The sequence below is a fragment of the Schistocerca serialis genome, unplaced genomic scaffold (assembly GCF_023864345.2).
Source record: "Schistocerca serialis cubense isolate TAMUIC-IGC-003099 unplaced genomic scaffold, iqSchSeri2.2 HiC_scaffold_1353, whole genome shotgun sequence".
Classification (NCBI taxonomy): Eukaryota; Metazoa; Arthropoda; class Insecta; order Orthoptera; family Acrididae; genus Schistocerca; species Schistocerca serialis.
The window spans coordinates 13411308-13435034 of NW_026047573.1; the positions used below are offsets into that span (position 1 = coordinate 13411308).

General features: G+C 40.7%; 1 protein-coding gene across 1 annotated transcript; it reads right to left on the reverse strand.

Moving 5' to 3' along the window:
* Positions 1–572: 572 nt before the first annotated feature.
* Positions 573–23727, reverse strand: LOC126440174 (proline-rich protein 2-like). The gene is made up of 2 exons (XM_050090614.1): positions 23284–23727; positions 573–707 (listed from the first exon to the last, which is right to left on the reverse strand). The coding sequence occupies exons 1-2, from the start codon at positions 23725–23727 to the stop codon at positions 573–575; spliced, it is 579 nt and encodes a 192-aa protein (XP_049946571.1).

Here is a 23727-nt window from a genome sequence, read left to right on the forward strand (position 1 = left end):
GACCCCTCCTTGTGGTATGAAATGGAAAAAATTTCCCATGCTTCATGACAGAGCATATGGGAACAATGCAGGAGACCTGCACCGCCATACTAGGCAGGGTCCTAATGGAGGTGGTTTGCCATTGCCTTCCTCCAACTGTAATGGGGAGATGATGATGATGATGATGATGATGATGATGATGATGATGATGATGATGATGATGATGATGATGATGATGATGATGATGATGATGATGATGGGGACACAACAACACCCAAACATCTCGGGGCAGGTGAAAAATCCCTGACCCCGCCGGGAATCAAACCTGGGACCCAATGCTTGGGAAGCGAGAATGCTACAGCGAGACCATGAGCTGTGGAGCTCGTGGCATACGTTACAGAAAAGTCACCTCTTGAGTTACGGTTTAAATGACTTCCATCTGTAGATACACTACCAAATACAGCAGCGGCCTCGTTTGTACTGTGCGTACAGTTACAATGCAGTGAGGCCAGTACACTGATGCTAGCAGTCAAATATGTGTTGTTATGGGTGAATACTATCGATGGCCACTTGGAGGGGTGTGTCACCATGTTTTAAGTATGTTTGTAGTTGGCTGTAGGTGTATGAACTTGCAATAGTTCCCATGTCAGTAGTAAGAGGTTGGCTGTCATCAGTATGCTCTGATGACTGACTGTGCCCTCTGGGAAGCTCTTCATAACTGTATTACGCTGTAAAAAATCATTTACACACATCTTTGTCAAATTACTTTGAAAAAATTACTTCACTACAGTCTTGACACTATCGTATAACATTTCATTGTAGTTTCTTTGGAAAGGATGTTGAATAGTTAACTGTCTACTCAGCAGAATTTAATGTAATGCTGGTGGTGAGCATTGCTTGAAAACTGAGAAACCAAAATGAAGGAGAGTTAAGGCCTAGATAGCAACAAGCTCAGTGTGCTGACCAGAATTTGCTTAGTGAGCTACAGTGCGAGAACAGAAAGATTAGGGAATGGTTCAAGAATGGACAAACCAACATTTCAATTTGTCTTTGTGACAGTAATCTCACATTTTTGCTGGTAAGTAGTGTGGGATAGGGTAAGGATGACCTGCTAACATGGAAAACACCAAGGAACGCACAGCCACATAGTTTGTCGATTGCAAACATAATTTGATATCTAGTGGGGTTATACAATGTGATGTCCAGTCAGAGCTGGGTGCCTGGTGTGGCGGCTAGAGTCTCGCAATCTACTAACCACTGCACAATGTGAATTTCCAACACACCATCCTACAGTTGACCATCTCATAACCTTGTCAACCCGTGTCATTTCTGCGGAAATAACACTGTACGTGCATTTTTTGACCCGGAGAAAATGTAAAATACTTGCTTGAAGACTGGTATACTCCGTACTCTCTACACATGGGGCTTCTGAGGCTGCCTGCACCATTCCCTTCAGGAATTTTTAAAAGACAACTTTCAAGGTACATAAGGGTTTTGCTTGTCAACCCCATTTATCCAGGAAAATGCTGTGCCTCAGGGATCCGTCCTGAGTGTTGTCATCCTTGCTGTCACCTTTGATACTGTTATGGCCTGTATCTCGCAGGGCATATCGGGCTCCCTTTTCATTGACGATTTTTCGATCTATTGCATTCTCCCACAGACTGGTCTCATTGAGCAGCGTCTTCAGTGATTGTCTTTACTCACGGAGCATTGACAAATGCTTTTGTTTTTTCACTGACAAAACGGTTTGTAGGAATTTCTGGCAGTGCAATGGGTTTCTTCCACTGTCTTTACATCTTGAGCCTGTTGCTCTTCTGTCTGCTGAAACTGTGAAATTCCTGGGGCTCATGCTTGATAGGAAATTTTCTTAGTCCTCCCACATCTTACTTGGCTGCCTCCTACACCCTGTCCCTCAATGTCCCATCAACAGCACTTCCTGGGGAGTGGATTGGACCTTCCTCCTCCAGTCCAACAGATCCCTTGTCCATTCAAAACTAGGCTATTGGTGTTCTTTTTATGCATCCATCTTGCACCATCATGGCATCTGTTTGGCTACTGAAGCATTTTACGCTAGCCCAATTGAGAGTATGAATGCAGAAGCTGCTGAATTACCACAGTCATACTGGTGTGATGTTCTCCTCAACAGGTGCACATGATGTTTGTCTGCCATGCCTGGCTACCCATCCTCTACCCTCTTTTTTGATGATTCTTTTCACCACCAGTGTTAGGTGCATCCTTCTTCTGTTACTTCCCTTTTGGCTGCTGCTCCAGCTGCTTAAATACATGCTACCTGACACTTTACCAACCTCGGCTTCTTGCGGCAGCCTGTGTTCACTCCAGACTTCATAAGAACACTAACCCAGATTTGATCTATTGCATAAGTTTCTCAACCTTCGCACAGAACGTAGCAATAGTACATTTGTGTACACTGATGGCAGTAAGACTGATTGTGGTATCACGTGTGCCTTTGTCATTTGCATTGACACAGCTAAGTATTTACAGCAGAGCTCTTTGTTCTGTATCAAGCCACGCATTACATTTGGCAACACAGGCTTTTCAATTGTTATCTGCTCCAGTTCTCTCATATCCCTTCAGATCCCCTGTGCTGCACAAGGTCCATCCCTTAGTGCAACTTGTTCAAGAAAGCTTCCACTTGCTCACTCTTTATGGAGCTACTGTGATGTTTATGTGGGTACCTGGTCATGTCGGTCTGATCAGAAACGCAGCTTCTCTTGTTGCTGCCAAGGCAACAGACTACCTCAGCCTGTTAGTTCTTCCATACCGTCTGATGAGCTCTGTGTTGCCATCAGTCCGCAGGTGGTACCCTTGGGCATCACCACTGGTCCCCCCTTCATGGGAACAAGCTCCAGCAAAGTCCATCTGCTTGTCATCAGCCTTTGACAGTTTGGCATTTCCTGACAGAATTCCCTTTTTTCAACCACTTATCTTCTCATTTATGTTTGCTGCCTGAGTTATTACCCATTTTAGCGAAAGCTCCACAGGCGGTTGATCCTGTCTTACCTTTAATCTATCGTAGCAATACAGCAAATGACATTTAATATTTAGTTCAGGACCTCTGTTGTCTCTATGGAAAATTTTATGCAACTTTCTCCACAAGGAATTTTTCAGTTTTAACTGTCTCTCTTCTGTAGATTCGACTTAACGTGCACTTACTTTTAACTTCTTTTTTGTCTTAGTTTTCAGATGCTCTGACATGGGTACATATGACCTTAGTTGTTCTTATGCCCTAGAATAAAACAAATAAAACAATCAAAGTGTTAAGAACATACTTGATGGGGTTTCTAAAAACAAATTCAAATTGAATTTAATGAAGATTTCAGATGTGGAAACCTTTTGCAGCTTTGACTGGGCTCCCTTTATGAGTGCTGACAGGAAATGCACAATTGGGTTCTTTAGAAGTGAAGCAGTGTTTCTTCATGTATAAGGAACTATTGAACTCAGTGTCCATGACTTGAAGTGAAAACTGAAGTGATTTGTGTAATCTGATATAACAGAACCCTGGACATGGGACAAAAATAGTTAATGTAGCTGATGTAAATCAAATAAAGTAATTCCATTGGCACCTTTTGATCTGTATTTTCAGAACCTTCTTGCCCCTTTGTGGCCATAACTTATGGCTTAAAATCCTTTTACTATAACCATATTTTAGGGGAAGAGTAAAGGAAAAAATATGTGAATGATGTACTTGGCTAAATGACATACATAGATAATTTAAAAGTAAAATAGTTCATAAACTGCAATAAGATATTTGTTCTATTACATTGTAGTGGTAAAATTGAGCAAATTGGAATATATTTTGCAATAAATATTTAATTATCAGTCCTTTGCCTTTTAACAACGACAGTATTGCTGAACAGCCTTGAATTCTCTGCATAACAGTTACTCTTGACACATGCACTGAAGACTAAGTTTATTATAAATCAGCATTGTACTGTAAGTGACAGTTGCATGGCATTAGATTGTTAGCCATCTGCCTCCGGGCCACCCCTCTTACAGACTTTCAGGAAAACCAAGCAGATCTATGCTGATCCATCTTACTTCTTCATCACAATTGGACTTGTAGCAATATAACTGATTTTAATTCTGAATATTGTCTTTTTAATGAATAATATAAGATGATTTGAATTACTAGCACATTAGTAAATCCACAAAACATTAATTCTTACTGCAAAAATGTGTTTAGTTCGTATAAGTTGTTAAGCTTGGATATATTCATTCAATGGTGTCATGTTTCTCTAACTAAGACTCAAGAAATTGAAATTCCTTTTCAAACTTAGTGAAGAGGCAGGACATTGAAAGACAGTAAGTACCATCATATAAAATCAGTGTCTCTGACAGGATTTAGATCTTGTTTTCCTGTCAGCTCTCTCACACTACCAGTTTGTTGTTTTACTCCTCCATTTGGCCTCCTGTCTCTCTTCTGCATTCAGATTCTCATCTGAGATCATGAAAACTTTGTACTGCCTGTCCCAATTTGTCATTGGCATTGACTGAATTTTTAAAGATGATTTCAATATTTCATTTATATTTACTGATTTAGCCTATATGACGACTGCAGGGTTGTCTTACTGACCTCCAAAGTGGGAGACAGTGCGACTTTCTTCCAAGGTTGTCTTCAGTGTGACTATTGTGTGAGGATGAACACTGTGAGCAGCAACATACCTTCCAGCAGCAGGTCAAACATGTTCTTTTATGCAGTTCATGTTGATGCTCAAGCTAACTGACTATGTGCTAGATTGCCATGTGAAATGTATATTTACGTGATGAGCCTCATATGGTTGAATTTTGTTGCAAGAAGAATGAAATAGTCACCTACTGCTCCAGTGTAAACTTAGAGGTGGACTGTGGTGTGTCTTCCAAAATGTGGAGTTTCAATGGAGTAGTTAAAACACTGTAGGATAGAAGAGCTCATGTCAAAGAATTGGATAAGTAGTTCACTGTGACTTTTCATATTAGAGCACAGCATTACACATACACCTAAAATTAACTAGCTTGTCCCCAAGTTGACCTGGAAAGGAAAGTTGCTACTCACCATTAAACAGAGATGCTGAGTTGGAGATAGGCACAACAAAAAGACTGTCAAAAATATAACTGGTTATAGTAGTTACAGGCACTCCTTTTAGGGTATGCAGTACTGTAGTCCAATGTAACACAAATGAATATTGACAAATACTTAACACAGGTTTGTGTATGCTTTTACTTCCAGTTCCAAGAACATCTACCAGCCAGTGCAAGCAGCTGCTTTTTATGCCGTGAAGTGGTGGGAATTACAGGGACTCCCATGACTGCCCTCACCAACACCAGCAGAATTAGCTTCAGCCAGAGGCTGGCTGAAATTATACATATGAGGAACGTAGAAATTGACAGAAAAGGAATGCTCTGTGAAGCATGCTGTTCTGAAATTAATGAGATAGATGAGAAGGAAATGCGAGTAAAGCAGCTTAAGAAATTAATTATACTTCGTGTGCTCGCCAGGGACCCTGATTATGGTAAGCACTGCAGATGTTCCACAAATGAGTCACATTATCTGATTTTTAGTGTTTATGATAATTTTGTCTTGAAACAAATTATTGTGATTTCAGCACATGGGAAAGGGTGGGGAGGGGAATGGTGTGATCATTCTAGTTCAGAGTGGTTTATGGCGGTTATGGAACACTGAGAACCCTGCTATTTTGGTGGAACACCTTGCTTATTTTGAAGGTTAATAAATGTAAAAGACTGAGAATCCTGTTTTATTCAGTGATTACTTCAATTTTCAATTATAACAAACAACATAGAGATCAGAACAAAACAAAAAATCCTTTTGCAGTTTTCCAAAAAGTTTTATTGTTCTGGTATCCTGGTTGGAGACAGTAAGAAAATTATGAAACATGTCCAGTGAAATGTTCTAAACAGCATTACTCTCCTTTGATTTTCATAGCATTTACTCGTGTGCTCCTAAATCCAGAAATTTAGGTGTAAAGAAAACAAAGTTCACAAGAGATGGCATGCAGTATGGCATCTGAACTACAGAATTCTATATACTGTGCACCTAAATGTGTTAATCATTGGCCTAGTTTTTTGCAACCTTCATCAGAAACAGCTTTGAGGACTCGTGTCTTTGGCACACATTGCAACACACTTCTGTGCTATACAGTTGTTTATTACTTCCGCTATCTCTGAAGGAGCTGTGTCAGTGTGGGTTTTATCACAAATGTGTTGCTTTAAATGAGTGGTTCCTGACTGGAAACAAAATAATGCAGAGCTGTATATGTGGAATACGTACCTACTAGACGTGATGTTTCCATCGCTAACCAATCAAATTGTACTCTATACTTCACTGATTAGATCCCCCCTATTTACTTCCTCAATGTGTATGCATTGATTCCAGTCTCACTGCTCACTGCATTGGCTGTCCCATGTTGCAGGATTATTTACACATACATGAGAAGACATTGCTGGATGTAGCCAAGCATTATAGACATATTGAATGTCTTCGGAGTGAAACATTATCGAGGCCTGATGAAAGAAATTTGACTTCTACTGCAATAGCACATTGAAACAACTGAATAGTGACACATGAAAATTTCTTTTGCACTCTGGGTATCAGTCTGTTTCTTTCCTAACCCAAATCTCCACAGTAGTGTACCCTGTATATTAGCCTTCTTTGCTTGCGGGTCTACTATATTTCTGTGGGATATCTGACATTGCAGTGCATTTGGACTGAAAGGCCAATATTACATCAGGCATGAATATTTATAAAAGTGTGGTGTCTGTTCCTTTGGATGTCTATTTGTTAATTAATTAATTAATTAATTAATTTATTTATTTAGCGTCCAATAGATCACACACGTGATACAGGATTTGTCATTTGATTACACGTAACTCATAACAACACATACACAAAATAAATGGACGAACATATACAAACAGCCAAACAAATTACATACACATAGTACATAAGTAGTGTACAAGAACTTATTACACAAAAACAAAAGTACGTGCTCATGATAAACAATCACAGACCATGAACTACGCCTTGTACACAAAATGTATTACAGATGATTAACAGATTTTTCATAAGTACCATAATTATGAAGTTGAAAACACAATTAAATTAGTTTAAATTTTTTAAAAAGTAAGTACAGGTTTCAATCCACAGTCTGAGACAGGTCTTTGCTTACTCTAGTAGCATTTTTCCATCAAGTATTTTGTTTTACTTAATGCTTTAATTATTTTTACCTTTCAATTCTTTAATTGCCTAACATGTTTCTGACTTCTAGTTTTTGCTACATAGGGAATGTGGAAGTCTTTACAATGCCTTGTATTGTGATCATGGTAGCTTGAGTTGATTTGGAGATCGCAGTTATTTTTACTGACCATTTCCAGGCATTTAAAGATATATATCAATGGTATTGTCAGTATCTTCAGTTGTCTGAATAAGGGTCTACAGTGAGTTTGTGGTGGGCTGTGTGTCATGATACGAATAGCTCTTTTTTGCATAATAAAAATGTCATTTAGTGTTGACCTGGTTTTCTCCCCAAAAGCTTGCGCCACAGCTAGCAACTGATCGGAAGTAACTAAAGTACACCACTCTAATATATTCCTTGCTACATACCTTGGATATTATTCTTGAGGCAAAACATGCTGAGCCAAGTTACTGAGTAATATAAAAACTGTATTCATTCCAGTTAAAATCTTGGTCAATTCGCATTCCCAGAAACTTCGTGGTGCACATTTTTTCTATTTCTTTGCTATCCAGCATAAGGCACATATTTTCCCCTTGTCACTTTCTCCCTTACTGTATAAAGTTCGTTTTCTTTCTATTTAATGTCAGCTTATTTTAATATAACCATGACTGTATGTATGAGCATTTTTTCTGCTGTAGTACACAGTGATTCTTTTTTATCACTAATTATGATACTCGTGTCATCTGCAAATAGTAGAATTTTGGCTGAACTGTCTGGAGCCTGCATATCATTGATATAAACTAGAAATAACAATGGGCCCAGAATGCTGCCCTGAGAAACAACTATTTAAATTTGTTTTGGTTCAGATATGGGTTTAAAATTGTGAAGATTCTTGGATGACCTCAGCTCAACAACTTGTGACCTGTTTTGCAGATAGGATTCAAACCAATTTTTAACGGTACCCCTGATGGATATTGCTTCAAGTTTCCCTAGTAATATTACATTGTTCACAGTATTGAAGGCTTTGGCTAAATCTAGATTAATTCCAACAACCTGTTTATTTGACTCAAAATTTCTTACTATTTCTGTGCAATATGGCTGTTTCTGTACTGTGCCATGTTGACTGTTATTTATTAGTTTATGTTTTTCTAGATATTTTGTAACCCTGATTTTCATAAATTCCTCAAGTATTTTGGAGAAGTATGGGAGGAGAGATATAGGTTGGTAATTTTCTATTTTATGTCTGTCACCATTTTTGTGTAGAGGTATCACTTTAGAGATTTTATTTTATCCGGAAATATCTCTTCACTAAGGGACAAGTTTGCTATGTGCTCTATAGGTTCGACAACACGTGGAGCAATTTTTTAATTATTGATACAGGTACATCATCCAAACCAGAGGACAATTTGGATTTCAAGCATTTAATGACTTTTAGAACTTAATGCTCGTCTGATGGGATTGCCATCATGCTGGTATTTACCATTGGAGACATCACTGTTAATTGTTGCTTAAAGTAAGGGGAATATTAACAAAATAATTGTTTACATTGTTTGCCATGGCGTTTTTTCTATGGGGATATTTTCATTATTTTTAAGATGGATTTCCTGTTCTTTAGTTTGACCCAAATTTTTTTTCTTTTTTTTTACCTCATCATTCTGGACTTGTTACTAGCCTGCCTTATTAATCTATCATTACTTAATAATTTTGCTTTTGATATTACTTTGCGGTAAGTCTGTTTGTATGTTCTCACATACTCAACAAACTGCTGATCATGACATGTTTTTAACTTTAAACTTAGTAATATCATGGTTTCACTTGATGTTTTAATTCCGGATGTACTCCAGGTCCCTTTGGATCCAGATGATCTGTAACTCAAAAGCTTTTTTGGGAAGCACATTTCAAAGTATGCCATAAAAGTGGAAGCAAATGTATTGTAAGCATCTTTTGTGTTTGTTTGTGCCAAGACCTCTGGCCAAACTGCATTTTTAACATTATTTTTGAACTGATTACAATTTTCAGTAGAGAAAAATCGTTTGTACTCCTTTTTATTTTCCCCTCCTTGGGAGTTGCAGTGAGATTAAAGGTTAGTGCATTATGATCTGATAATCCTATATTCACATTTGTAACTGCAACTTCATGTGTGACCACATTTGAGAAGATGTTATTTATTAGGCTTTCACTGGAATCTGTTGTTCTAGTGGGAGCTGATACGTGGGGAAACAAGTTGAAGCTTTTAGTATGTCTAAAAACTTGTATTTTACTGAACTCTGGACCAATAGATTAATATTAAAGTCACCACAAAGAATTATGGCAGAGTTCTCATTTGAGAAAAATGTCTAGCATTTCTTCCAAATTCTTAAGAGAGACTTCAGTATCTCCAGATGGTGATCTGCAAATTGCTGCAACAATTACTTTCTTTTCTATGATTAATGGTTTAGCCTCATATCTTAACTTAAATTTAAGCTTGGGATTTAGATAAATGCATACACCACCACCTTTGACATTTTGCCTATAGTACTGACTGGCAAGTTTATAATATGTGTGACCAAAAGGACTTAAACTATATCTGTACATTGTATAAGGCTCAGTCACAACTTCTGTGCATGTCTATGACAGGTGGGGTGGGCAGCCTATCAAGTTAGGCTGTGGTCTCCTGATCTCACATTTTGTGCTCGCTTACTCAGTTGTGCAGGACTCTGACACTTGTCTCACTCCTCTGTCAACACAGCTTCCCTTTCATGTCGTTTGTCCCCTAACACTGCAGTCAGGTGTCATGTGGTGTAATTATTTAATACAATGATGTATTATACTCTGTACCTTATCTTCTATACTTCTTCTCAAACTCTGTTATAATTACTTTAAAATTCAAAATTGATGCCTTTGACGCATCACATTTATATAAATAACTTACTATGTCACTTTTGACTTAACAAATTATTTATTCCCTTCATCATCACACTCATGAACTACACTAAAAGATCACCTTCATTCAGTATAAAAGAGACACTCACAATAATTTTGAAGGTTCCTCTTCTGTGTCTCACAACATACATCAGTTGTTGAAATAACTCCTTCGGCAGCCTATTGCTTTACAGGACAGTGTGGTGACCCCACAGAATACTTATTTTAACACATGTAGTTTGGCACCCAAAGCTGCTGCGATAGCTGTACAGTGCTGAAGGTGCATATTGTCCCCTGATGTAAGTCACCACACACAAAATAGAAATAACACTAATGAACAATATCTGTACGTTTATGTTTGACATGTTGTTTTCTATTGCTCTTTTCATAATGTGTACACAAAACTTCTTTCAAAATGGCATTCATTGATAAGAAGTCATTGATATGTGCATCTCTCCTCTGGAGTGGTACATACAAGCACAGTCTGTGAACATGGTGCCCAGTGAACACAGTCCAAAGTTTTTTAAATTTTTTTTCCTATATGCCATGAATGTGGATTTCTTTTTGTAACTATGGCTTCTGAGATTGGTTATAGCCTCAGTACATCATTGTCCATGATAAAATACGCAAATTTACCCTCAATCGCAGCCATAATTTAAGAGCATGTCACTAAAGTGAACATAAAGTACTTGAAAGATGTTTTCTCTCTGTGTGTACAATAGTATCCAGTGCAGAACAACAGCGGCTACGGTCACCAGAGGCTGGACCCAGTACTGCAGGTGCAGCGAAGTCACCTGGTGAGTAAGAGTAAGAGCCCACTGTGGCAGGCTTACATTCCTGCTCTGTACACTAGAGAATCAAATGTATCTGGACACCTATTAGTGGACATTAAGATTTTGTGTTCTCCTTTGAGGACTTGAACTCTTCTGGGGACACTTTGACATTTCGAAATCTCTGTGGGTGGATGCCAGCCCATTCTTCCTTGATAGCTGATACCAGACAAGGTAGAAATATTGGACACAGGGTATGGAGTGAAAATGCCATTTTTAACTAATCCCTAAGACGATCCATTGCTTTCAGGTTGGAACGTCGGCAGGCAAGCCTTCTTCAGGAATGCCACTGGTTATAAGCCTTTGCCTAACAATGCTGATACACGAGAGGTACAAGTGTTGAGCTGATCAAATCAGTCGTTATCTGTGAACTGTTCCTCTGCTGTGCATAGTACACAATACTGTCAAATATGTACTTACCCTTCTGCATTTATCATATCCTGAAGTACAATAAGGTGGTGGTGGTGGTGGTGGTGGTGGTTAGTGTTTAACGTTCCGTCGACAACGAGGTCATTAGAGACGGAGCGCAAGCTCGGGTTAGGGAAGGATTGGGAAGGAAATCGGACGTGCCCTTTCAAAGGAACCATCCCGGCATTTGCCTGAAATGATTTAGGGAAATCACGGAAAACCTAAATCAGGATGGCCGGAGACGGGATTGAACCGCCATCCTCCCGAATGCGAGTCCAGTGTGCTAACCACTGCGCCACCTCGCTCGGTACAATAAGGGGAGAACAAGTTAAAGAGGAGAAATTGCATATTGTTACACTGCCTGCTCTGCACTGCATTGTTGGCAGTAGAGTTAATGGCGGATAATGTTCACTGAGTAGTCACTCTATTCAAATTCTTCCGTCAGATACCCACGGAGTATAGCACTGTTTGTCACTCCAAATCTCGTTTCCACTCATCCACTCAACAGCAGTCATGGGTTTTTATGCTACAGTCAGTGTGACTTTATGTTGAACAGAAATGTTGTTTCCAGAAGCTGCTCAGCCACTGTAACCAGTTTTTCTAACTCCCTGTACACAGCCATTTCCTTAGTGGGCTCCTAGCTGCACTTCAAAACTGAAGAGTGACTGCAGCAGCTAACTGCAAGCTGGTTTTTACTATTTCCTACCACAATGATAGAAGCACTTGTCCATCAGCATACTGTGTGTGCCTGGACTTCATGTAGCATTGGTTGTTCCTTCACATTTTCACTTAACTGTCACATCGCTGACAGCTGACTTGGGCAAGTTTGGAAGGGCTGAAATGCATTCCTGTGTTAATTATTCAGGTGTAATGCAAAGAAAAGTCCATGTTCAGTGTACTCAGATCCCTGACTGATAAATTCTGCTTACAAAACAGTATTACCTGCCACTTCCTATAATATATATGACGGCAGTATCTGTTGCCGAAAGAACAATTGCCATGGATAACCATGCAGCTTTGCTAGAAATGAAATGATGATTAAATGGATGGAGCGTCTGCCATGTAAGCAGGAGATCCCGGGTTCGAGTACCGGTTGGGGCACACATTTTCAACATTTTCCCAATGAAGTACATCAACGCCTGTTTGCAGCTAGGGTGTCCATTTAATTATCATTTCACTTCCTATAAAAGTAGCTCCACCTCTCATTGAATTAAAACGCTCAGTTGCCCATTACAAAAGGGTGCGCATGTATTTTGATTGGATAGTGTGTTTATAGTTCTTATCTATGTGATTTCTGCAACCCCTTAGTCAGTCCACCATACACAATTGAATTAGAATCCAGAAATCACAATATATTTGATTATATTTATGTTTTTGAATATTGAGGACTTTGATTTGGGGCGAGTATTTACTGACTTACAGAAATACAAAGTTTACCTATATAGCTGTGGAAATATGTGTGCTGAGAATTACAGGGAGGGAAAAGGAAATGGAAAAATGGACAGGGAACAGGCAGGAGTAGGAGACGTAGTGGGGAGGTAGTGGAGATGAGTGACAAATGTAGTGATGGAGTGAGTGGCAGATAGGATAAGACAATTACTTGCTCCTATCCTAGAGAGGTGAGTGGGGGGGAACATTGAGGTGACAGTCTGGTGAGAGGCATTGAGTGGATATCAGGCTACATGGACTACAAGCTGCAATGCCTGTAGCTTGAGACCAGAATACCAGGAGAAGCCAGGGAAGAGGCTTAATCAAACAGTGGGACTCCAATGAATGAATGATGTGAGTAGAAGAAACAGAGGATGATTTGTATTTCAAAACTGAACATTTTTGTACAACCTATTAGGGTAGTAACTTAAATGGAAATATTGGGGTGTGAATCTAGTTTATAAATGGTCATAGCTGATGCATTCAGTACTACCATAAGTTATTTGATACTAACATTTTCAGGGGCTCCCTTAACCTTTCTGTGGTCAATCAGACATAAAGGTCCTGCCAAAATGTTTGTTTCAGAATCTGCACAACCATAGGAATGTCCCATTTCATTGTGTACTGTGATCTGTTGTTCAGTTTATGTACAATTAGAACCCAGAAGCTGACAGGTGATGCTAGAATGTGTTTTTTTCTTTGTTGGTACAGAAGTGAGTACAGTATGTTTTGTAGAAGGAGCTTCCTATCTTTGGCTCAATTGTGGATGGCAAAGACAGTGTAGATATTATTTATCTTTGTTACATTATTTGCTAGGTATATACTATTTGACATGTATTTTCACTGATAACCCATTCTTGAAGAAAACTGATGTCTGTGTCTTGTAACTAAAATTAATGCATGTCTTTATTAATGAAAATCATATCAAAATCGTGACTGTAGTTGGAAATCTACCACCACAAATGTACAGATACTGTTCTCTTGATGTACTGTTTTTCTTCTTTCTCATGAGATAGTGTACTGGAGACATTTGTTTTCTTTTCCTTATTTTGTCTTGAATGTCTCAATAGTTTCTTGGAATTAATTGTTTACAATTATTTATGGAGCTGTCTTTTGAATTACGGGGAGGGTGGTTATGAAGAATACAGTCAGCAGAAATAAGGTTTCTATGATCTACTTTATAACATATGAAAGCTGATCACCTCTGAAATGAAGGTGCTGGGAGTGTATAGTAGAGTGAAAACAACTGAAGCATGTGGGATGGATGTGTCAATGCTTTTGGAGAGAATGGCTGATAATACAGTATCACTTCCTCTTCACTAGATTTGTCTCTGGTGCCAGTACCTTTGTTCATAAAATATTTCCCATCAAGACTTTCACTACAGTTTGATCCCAGACCAATCTGTTCATCTTTCTGCCTCACCTCTCTACAGGGAGTCCAGCAGGGAGCTGCCTTGCCCCATCTGCCACCCACACTCGTGGTCATATGTCCCACCTAATGTGGATGATCCATGCACAAGGAGAGAGATGTGCTCAGGTAGCCATGAACATTAGAACATCATTGCAACACAGAAGGCACATGATAATGTTGGGCAAGTGAAACAGCTTCCTAGTGCAAGCAACATAAAAATACTCCTGATATGCTGTAAGGTTGTCACTAATATGAGCTAAGCTGAGCACTGCAAGCTGCACTGATGATGTCCTAGATTCCAATGTTGCTGTGCTCAGAGGAAAAGTCTTGACTGTAACAGCAGCCAAAAGTATGAACTGTCATCCCCATGGAGGAGATGGCAGTGTCAACCATGAGGCACACACCTGGAAGAAAAATACAGAAATTGGGCCAAGACATCAGTAAGGAGGTATGATGATGTGGAATGGTGCAGGCAGAAAGATACCAGGATGAAAGAAAGAAGTGCCACAAGGCATTTGAACACGGAGCAAAACCATTCAACCACTATGCAGAAGCACTTGAACACAGAGATGAAGGCTACCTAATGGATCACAAGACACTGGTAAAAAGCTTCCAGAGACAAAAAAGGAATTATAAAAGCACAAGAAGAGAGATGTTCCTGAGTGGGCAAGAGGAAGAGTGTTTCATTGTGGCACAGATGGTACATGCCAACATGAAGCAAATGAAACAACTTTCTGATGAAGGCAAGGAAGAGAATGCCATGATGCATGAAAAGATTGCTACTAATATGAAAACTATTCTTGAAGCTTCCAGTTGAGCACTCTGTCTGTAACAACTGACAAACACTGCTGTAGGTTGCACTGGCAATGCCAATATTGTGGGCTGCATTCTTATTAATATAGTCATGCATTCCAAAGTAGATAGTTGATGTCGAGTCTGGAACTTGGGTTGGCTAGTGAGCCACTGCACATTCCCCTACAAAGGCTATGTAGTGGAGAAATACTGTTAAGTTGTCCAGTGTCGCATGGCTCCAGGGTGGAAACCATGCAGTGGCTGTCATTGGCAAGATCCGCTGCACTGAGGGTGAGTTTCAGTTTCAAGCCTGTTAAGATGCCAGCAACTGACATACCTCTGTTGTGTGGCATAAGGCAGAATTGTAAAACACCAGCCAGATGCTACTCCACCCACTTCCACCTCATTCCTATTATGTCTCCTAATCCATCCTGTTCCCATACGCATCAGATTTTCTTTCTGTCTCACCTCTACAAAAAATCCACCTGAGAAATAATCTGCCTCACCTGCCACTCATTCTCCTCACTACTTGTACCCATCTGTAAGTAAAGAAAGGAGTGTTACATTGAATGTGTTTGATGTGGCATTATTACTGCACAAACAGCAAAAATGTGGTAAGTGATAAACATTTTTGCTATTACTTTCTGTGGGGTATCTGTGAGAGAAATTCATCATAATTTAAAATTATTGGTGAAGTTTTCTGCAAAACACCAAGTGCTCTCATTGCCAAATACTGGATGAATATAATGTCGGTACATGAATGCAAGTAGTGAAGGTGCATAAACAAGCTTACACACAGTTCCTAAATGTTAAACGTGACACTGTGTTTACTGTGTAACATAAGATTGTATGTTTTATTAAGCAGATTTTAAAATTTGATCAATAATTATGTGAAATGATGACAATAAACATTTATTTGTCCCTGCCAGTCTTCAGATAGCAAGCGTGCAACCGGAATAAAGTTCTGGCTTTCTGGAACTCGGTAATATTGATGGTTGTTTATAATTGAGTAGATTAGATGCTCAATTATACACTGATCCGTACTTTTTCTAAAAGATAGAAACAATTGATTCTGTTCTTTATCAGGTCATGTTGAAACACACTTAGTTTATCACTAGTTTGTTTTACTTGTGCAGATAAAGTATTTATTATATTAACACGCAAATTCTTTTTTTGTCAATCAGGCCCTGCTGAGGAGGAAGGCACGCGCCCCATCGCTCAGGTGAGTGAAAGTAGTGGATGCACGTATGAGACTGGCAGAGCAAGTGTGATTTTCACCAGTAGCATATAAAGTTTGGTTCTGTGGCATGTAATGATCCCCACACTGCTTCCTGTCCTCCTCCCAGGGTGAGGACATATTTCATCAGCTCAGGGCTTTGAACCGTTAAAATACTTCCTCCTATTCTGAGCTACTCTGCACACTACCAACTTGCTTAATCAAATAAACTCCTTTATTAATATCCTATTCATCTCCATTTCAGTCTCATTGCATCTCCCATGGCAGTCTGTTTCCTGACATCACAAACTTTGCAACTTCTTTAGCACTGTTAACTGAAATGCTATCTCAAGTCTAAATTACTTGCTAAATGAACCAAAAAATATCTGAAAGACCACTCATATACTGGCTCTTAATTTAAAACAAGTAACTCTCTTTAATTATTAATGTCAAGTCATGTGTCATTGGTTAGTGTACAGAATCTTACTGACAGCTCGACTTCATCTTCGTTCTCCTGATGTAATGGCAGTTGTCATGATGCTGACAGTTCTAGGGGGAAGGCACATTGCTGAACAAGAATGAGACAGCAAGGAATAAACCCATGGACTGGTTGTTTGTGTTGCCATCATCATTTGTGAAAGTGGCATGGCTGGACCATGTAAAATTTGGGGATTCGTGTGGATGCTGATAACCACGCCATTGAGTGCCCCCTAACCAGGTATCATCATCATCATGATAGAATAAAACACTGAAATCATCATGAACTGTGAAGAACGATAAACTAATTATCGTTATCCCATCCTGCAGATATGCTGCATCAATCTCCACTAGATTTTGTGTGTTGTGGTTGGCAGGTGTTACTAGAGGAGGCCAAAATGCATGCGTTTTAACTCACGCAGGCTGGCGTGAGGTCTGGAACAGGACAAGGAAATTAGAATTTAGAAAAACTGACTTAGCTGGTGGAATACTTAACTTTAATCCATTAATGATGAACGTCTGTTTTGATGGTACATGATTCACAATATCAATAGTAACCGATATGGGCCCCTTGCTAGGTTGTAGCAAATGAGGTAGCTGAAGGCTATGCTAAACTATCGTCTCGGCAAATGAGAGCGTATTTTGTCAGTGAACCATCACTACAAAGACGGTTGTACAGCTGGGGCGAGTGCTAGGAAGTCTCTCTAGACCTGCCGTGTGGTGGCGCTCGGTCTGCAATCACTGATAGTGGCGACACGCGGGTCCGACGTATACTACCGGACCGCGGCCGATTTAAAGGCTACCACCTAGCAAGTGTGGTGTCTGGCGGTGACACCACATTATGCACAACAGAGAAGGGTATAAAAGTTTAAAGCCATCATTTGAATTAAAAAAAAATAATAATCGCTTTGTGGTGGTGACCATTGTTCATCGGTACTGTAGACATTGTGAGATGTACACCTTTACCAAAGCGATGTGTTACACCATAGTTGATACTCATTAAACATGACAATAAATATTCCTTAAAATTGACACTTATCACTTACTGTTGTCTAAAATGCTTACTGATTGCAGTTGGGAACTGAGATTTCTCCATTTTTGAGCAAATATCACAAACACAAATGACAGGTACTCGCAATTGCAAACACATTTCAAAGTACCTTTCTAGAATGATATCAGCCTCATTCTCCTTCATACATTCATGGCCTATCAAACTTCCTAAACTCTTCTGAAAATACTTTCCTGCTTGTGAAATGACTACCAAGTAAACTACTTTGAGAGGTATACTTGTCATAGTGTTTGTTATGTTTGACACGTGTTGATTAGTAATTCAATAAAACTACCTTAGTGTACTTAAGCACGTGCATCACAAATTGCGCAGTGTGATTTCAAAGTAACTGTTTAGTTACTTTTGTCGTTAGGGATTTGCTTTCAGTAACATTAATATAGGTCTCTGGTATATTAAACAGAATTGAATGATCATTCTTGTGATCTTTCAGATCTTGCATTGACTTACTTGCCAGCTCCCATGACCATGGCAAACAGTCCTTTATCCAGTAAGTGGTTTCTTTTTCATACATCTTGTTTTTTAGGACCAATATGTGGCACAAATCTTAAAGGTCAGGAATGTGTCAGATAAAATAAAATGTTTAAGAAACCAAAAAAGAGGAGCCATAAGTTTATGTAAATGCAGTCAAGAATGTAACACAGGAATGGCCGCTGAGGTGCCACCTCTCCATCTCTTTCCTCCTCCTCCTCTTTCCTAATCATGACATTATTCCAATGGAATATTAGTGGCCTTCAATCCAAAAAGATGACTTGCGGCTGCTCTTGGAATCGCAGCCTCTGCTAGTTCTCTGCCTGCAGGAAACAAAATTGCATCCTCCTGACTGATTTGAGCTTTTGTATTTCTTCCCAGTCTGCTTTGACTCCCTCTCTCCAAAGATGGCATTCCATATCGTAGGAGGAGAGAGGGGAGTCATGCTGCTCATATGGAAGGACGTTCGAAGTCAACATTTCTCCCTGACTACCCAGCTTGAAGCTATTCCTGTCCGCGTTTTACATTCCTCTCCTGAACTTTTCCATATGTACTGTTTACATCCCTCAGTCATTCCGTGTCATGGACACTCTTCATCCAGCTTACTGGCCAACTCCCTCACCCCTTTCTGCTGCTCGTTGACTGTAATGCACACCATTCTCTTTGGAAATCTCCCAGAACCTGACAGAGAGGTGCCCTCTAGGCTGAACTTCTGTCACCTTAACCTCATTTGCCTTATCGTGGGAGTACCCATCTTCCTTTTAACTACATGCACTCCTACCCATATCTGGAAATCTCCTGCACTGCCCAATTTGCCCATCATCTCATCACTGTCTCTAGTACGTACTCGAGCAACCATTTACCATTTGCTATCCATTTTCTGACTCCTACCCCACATATATGCACACCCAAATGGCAACTTTCTAGGGATGACTCGAGATTTACTGTTCCCTGGCACCCTTTGAGTAACATAATTTCTCCAGTTGTGATGGCCAGGTAGAGTATCTTACAAATGCCATCATTACCACCACACAATATTCCATTCTCGTCCTTCATCTTTACTGTGCCATGTCGCAGTGCCTTGATTGACTGAGCTGTGTTGTGACTCAACTCACATGCAGAGATGTGTTCTCCATGTTTTTAACCATCATTCTATGATGGCAAACTGCATTCATTATGAACAGTTGCATGCACAGTGTCATTGCACCCTTCAGGATAGCAAAAATCTAGCTAGATTTCCTTAACTAGTTCTTCTAACAGTTCCACTACCTCATCTGTTGTATGGGCCCTGCAGGACCAAGATCCATTGGGCTGCTATTCTGCGGAGATTTCAAGCTCCACCCACTATCATTCTGCCTTCCTCCACCAGAAACAAGTGGAGGAGGCTTGGGTAGTACCCTTATTTTGGCAGATTAGCGAGTGCTACAAGCTGCCTTTAGTATGAGGGGGCGAGAACTTGCTCTCACTTCCTATCGATCCTCCAACACAGTGCTGGACGATGTTTGCATTCAGATGTTCCTAAACCTTTCTTTTGTGGGCAAGCACTTGCTCTTTCTTATGTACAACTGCATCTGGGCAGAGGGCGCCGTTTACCAGATACCAGCATAAAGACACTGTCATTCCCATACCCATACCCAAGCCCAGTACAGAAAAATACCTTCCTTCTAGTTACTGCCCCATTTCTCCCACAAGCTGTGTTTGCAAACTGATGAAACATGTAATTCATGCCTGGCTGGTATAGTGACTAGAGTGTGGCAATTCACTGACCACTGTACTGTGCGGATTTTGATCAGGCCGTCCTGCAGCTGACCATCTCATCACTTTGTCAACGTGTGTCGTGAATGGTTTTCTGTGGGTATATCAGACACTGCCAGTGTTTTTAAATTTGCAGAAAGCCTGAAACACCTTCTGAAGGATGGGTATTCTTGATCTCTCTACATGTGGCACTTCTGAGGCCACATGCCCCATGTCCTTCAGGTATTTTTAAAGTATTGATTTTTCAAGGAATGTTGGTACTGCCTTGTCAGACACCTTTACCAGGAAGTTGGTGTGCCTCAGGGTACTGTTTTGAGTGTGACCCTCTTTGCTATTGCCTTTAACCTTATTATGTCCTGTCTCCTGCAGGTCATCTCCAGCAATCTACTGTTGCTCACTTCTACCCTGTTACCCTCCCACACCTTGTCCCAGCCTCCTCCTTACCCCCCCGTGATTGCCTGTTTAATCATGTGCAACTGCTCGCAGCCTGGCTTCAGCTGCCAGAGAGTGTGATCACGTGTGTGAGAGTTGCATTTGCGTGAGTATGTGAGTGTATGTTATCTATATATAACAGAGGCCTTGTTCACTGAGAGCTCACTTTCTTACAGTTTTTTTTCTTTTTTTTTTTTTTGTCGTGCCTGTGTGCTTTCCATGGTATTGTTAAATTCATTTCTGAAGAATTGTGATGGCTCGAGGCATTGAGGTGCTGAGGTAGGGGTCAGTGTACACAATTGTGCCATATTAGACAAAAGCCTGGAAAGATCAGACCATTTGGCAATAGTGCCATAAAAACCAGACCAGGGATTGATCTCGGGGAGATGAGTGTCATTGGTGTGGTAAATGTGAGGTGTCTGATACTAACTCAGTATTCATGCTAGTGATCGCTTACTTAACTGCATAGGTTATGGACCTGACTCTCGGAAGGTTCAAATCACTGACATAAGCACACTCTTAGCCTTAGTATATTTATTGGCATTCAGATTCTAAGTGCTCACTGTCTACCATTCAAGCAACTAAGAATGGAAGACCAGTTTTACCAACAAGTTTTTTGTTTTCCACTGCCACTCATATTCTTCATTTTGCAGCTTGAAAATATATCTCTGCATTATTTAGAATGAAGGTTATGGCCTCAAAATTACCTGCTCTTCCCAAATCCATTCTCCATGGTGAAATGATAGAAGCATTGCACGGTAACTTGAAGGTGCAGAGTTCAAAGCTACACATTTCCATTTTTTAATTGTTTTTGCAAATTCACTAGAAAGAGAGACAGATTTTTTTGACATTTATGCAAATAATGGAATTGTGTGTCTGAGTAATGAAATAGCTGCTCTTGTTGTGTATGGGCTTCACTCTGTTTCAGATACATTTATTAAACTACCTGTAGCTAAAGTCATGAAAGTTATAATGTTTTATGATAGAGAAAATAACCAACAACAAAAGCAACATTTGAAGAGCTCTTCTTAAAAGACAGAATGAAACATGATACCTTTAACAGTTCATGATAAGAAATATTACACACTACTACAACCACACTTAATACTTACCATCCTTAAATGTTTAAAGCAGTGGTTAAAATTTCCCAGAGTACTTTGACAAAGTGTGAACAAATAATGATGTACTTTTGCACCTACATACAGCCATTAAAGCTCTAATGAATGGGCAGGCAGCATTATCAAATTAGTTATCAACATTACTGGGTCAGCTACTTGTCAGAGAATATTAACTATAATCTATTAGATCTATTATGAACTACCAGAAAAAATAATGCCAACAATTAAGCTTCCAGATGCATTTGAACTTGGATGCTGGCATCTTAAGTACTCACTTATGTGCCTTTACTGATGTAGATGTAGAATGGGTGCCAAGTTTGATATAATTATTTGAACACAAACCAGACCTCATGGCAAAGAATAGAAACAGTAAAACTAATGATTCACAGTATCATCCAGTTGCAGGCCTAGGTAAGCAAAGTGTTGCAACAAAACATTTGATCATATTCCATCAGATCTCATCTGTCACATGTGCCAAACTATAACTTCACTTTCCATTACAGTGCTTGTGTATAGTCCAGCACAATATCAACATTGTGAAGTGCGCTTCCACAAACATTTCTACAGCAAAAAGAGATCAAATTTCTTCACGGGGTTTACAATACTATTCAGGTTTTCATCACACAATGTTATTCTTGTATGGGAGTCCTAGTGTACTGCATATCGTGCTTGAAAACGGGAACAGGGAGAAGGGGAAGATAAGGAAGATGATGGCGAGGTGAGTTGCAGTCTTGTGTTAGACCATCATAGCAACAATAGTTGCGGGCACAGATCAGTGGAAGATGTCATGGAAGGCCTTAGAACATCACTGAGACCCTAATTACAAGCAAGTAACAGACATAAGAAATAAATGAATACACCTTTGGTTGTCGTTACTCATGCCCTGGCTCCAACTCAAACCATTAATGTTTGCTTGACTGTGATATTCCTCTGGTGCTGCTTGTGAGTGGATGACTGTAACTGAGGTATTGTCAGAGGTGTTAGTCATCAGAAATGGCATATTAGTCCAATGCTGATTTCTCTCTTGTCATGCTGATAAATGGCAAAAATGTTTAAGGAAATTTTGTTCAAATATGTGGCCTGTCCTCAGTGTAAGCTGTGCAAGGTTAAGCAAACGTCTGCAGTATGCAGATGATTTGGCTTTCCATCCATGCTTGTCACATATCTGGCAGAGTCGTGAATTTCTATGTATCCTGTGTTGACATGACAAATATTAAGGGGTAGTAACGTGCATTTTTAAAGCTATACAAATTCACCCCAAGGGTGACTATGGGAGTGGAAGTTGCCTGAGTATTGGGAACTTTGGATAAAATATCAACCTGTGTGATTGATGAATCTTTGGAATGTCAGAAGTCTACCCCTACTGTAAACAGAATTTTAAAGAATTTTGTTGAAGGAGGCACTATCAGCAGAATGCCTGGCTCAAGATACTGAGCACACAGCAGGATAACACATAGCTTGCCTGTAAGAGCCAACTAATCCCTCCCCTAGATACGAAGCAGTTGTAGTGAGTGACCAACTTCCCAGTTCCAATGATGCAGTTAGTTGAGGGCCAAGGAAAGCTGTACTGCACGCACTATGATCCACTATAAAACAGGAACTCAGTGAGGAAATGTTACACTGGCTGGCAGCCACAGAGCTACATCTGAATGCAATGTGAAAAAATGTATTTTTTCACAGATAAGTTGTCTTACCAAGACCAAACAGTAGTTTAGCAGCCGTGAGGGTCCAGACATAATGGCAAATAAGTGGTGACAACAGGTAGTACTAGCCGATTGTCAGTTTCCCGGGGGCGTCGGTTCCCCCCGCCGGGGGCGTCGGTTCCCCCCGCCGGGGGCGTCGGTTCCCCCCGCCGGGGGCGTCGGTTCCCCCCGCCGGGGGCGTCGGTTCCCCCCGCCGGGGGCGTCGGTTCCCCCCGCCGGGGGCGTCGGTTCCCCCCGCCGGGGGCGTCGGTTCCCCCCGCCGGGGGCGTCGGTTCCCCCCGCCGGGGGCGTCGGTTCCCCCCGCCGGGGGCGTCGGTTCCCCCCGCCGGGGGCGTCGGTTCCCCCCGCCGGGGGCGTCGGTTCCCCCCGCCGGGGGCGTCGGTTCCCCCCGCCGGGGGCGTCGGTTCCCCCCGCCGGGGGCGTCGGTTCCCCCCGCCGGGGGCGTCGGTTCCCCCCGCCGGGGGCGTCGGTTCCCCCCGCCGGGGGCGTCGGTTCCCCCCGCCGGGGGCGTCGGTTCCCCCCGCCTCAGTAGCAGTCCGTATGCCCACAT

Excerpts from the sequence above, each read along its gene's own strand:
- LOC126440174 (XM_050090614.1), bottom strand. The coding sequence starts at position 23,727 with ATGTGGGCATACGGACTGCTACTGAGGCGGGGGGAACCGACGCCCCCG. Across the intron at positions 708-23,283 it reads GGGGGGAACCGACGCCCCCG|CGTAATACAGTTATGAAGAG; the intron begins GCGGGGGGAACC and ends GATTTTTTACAG.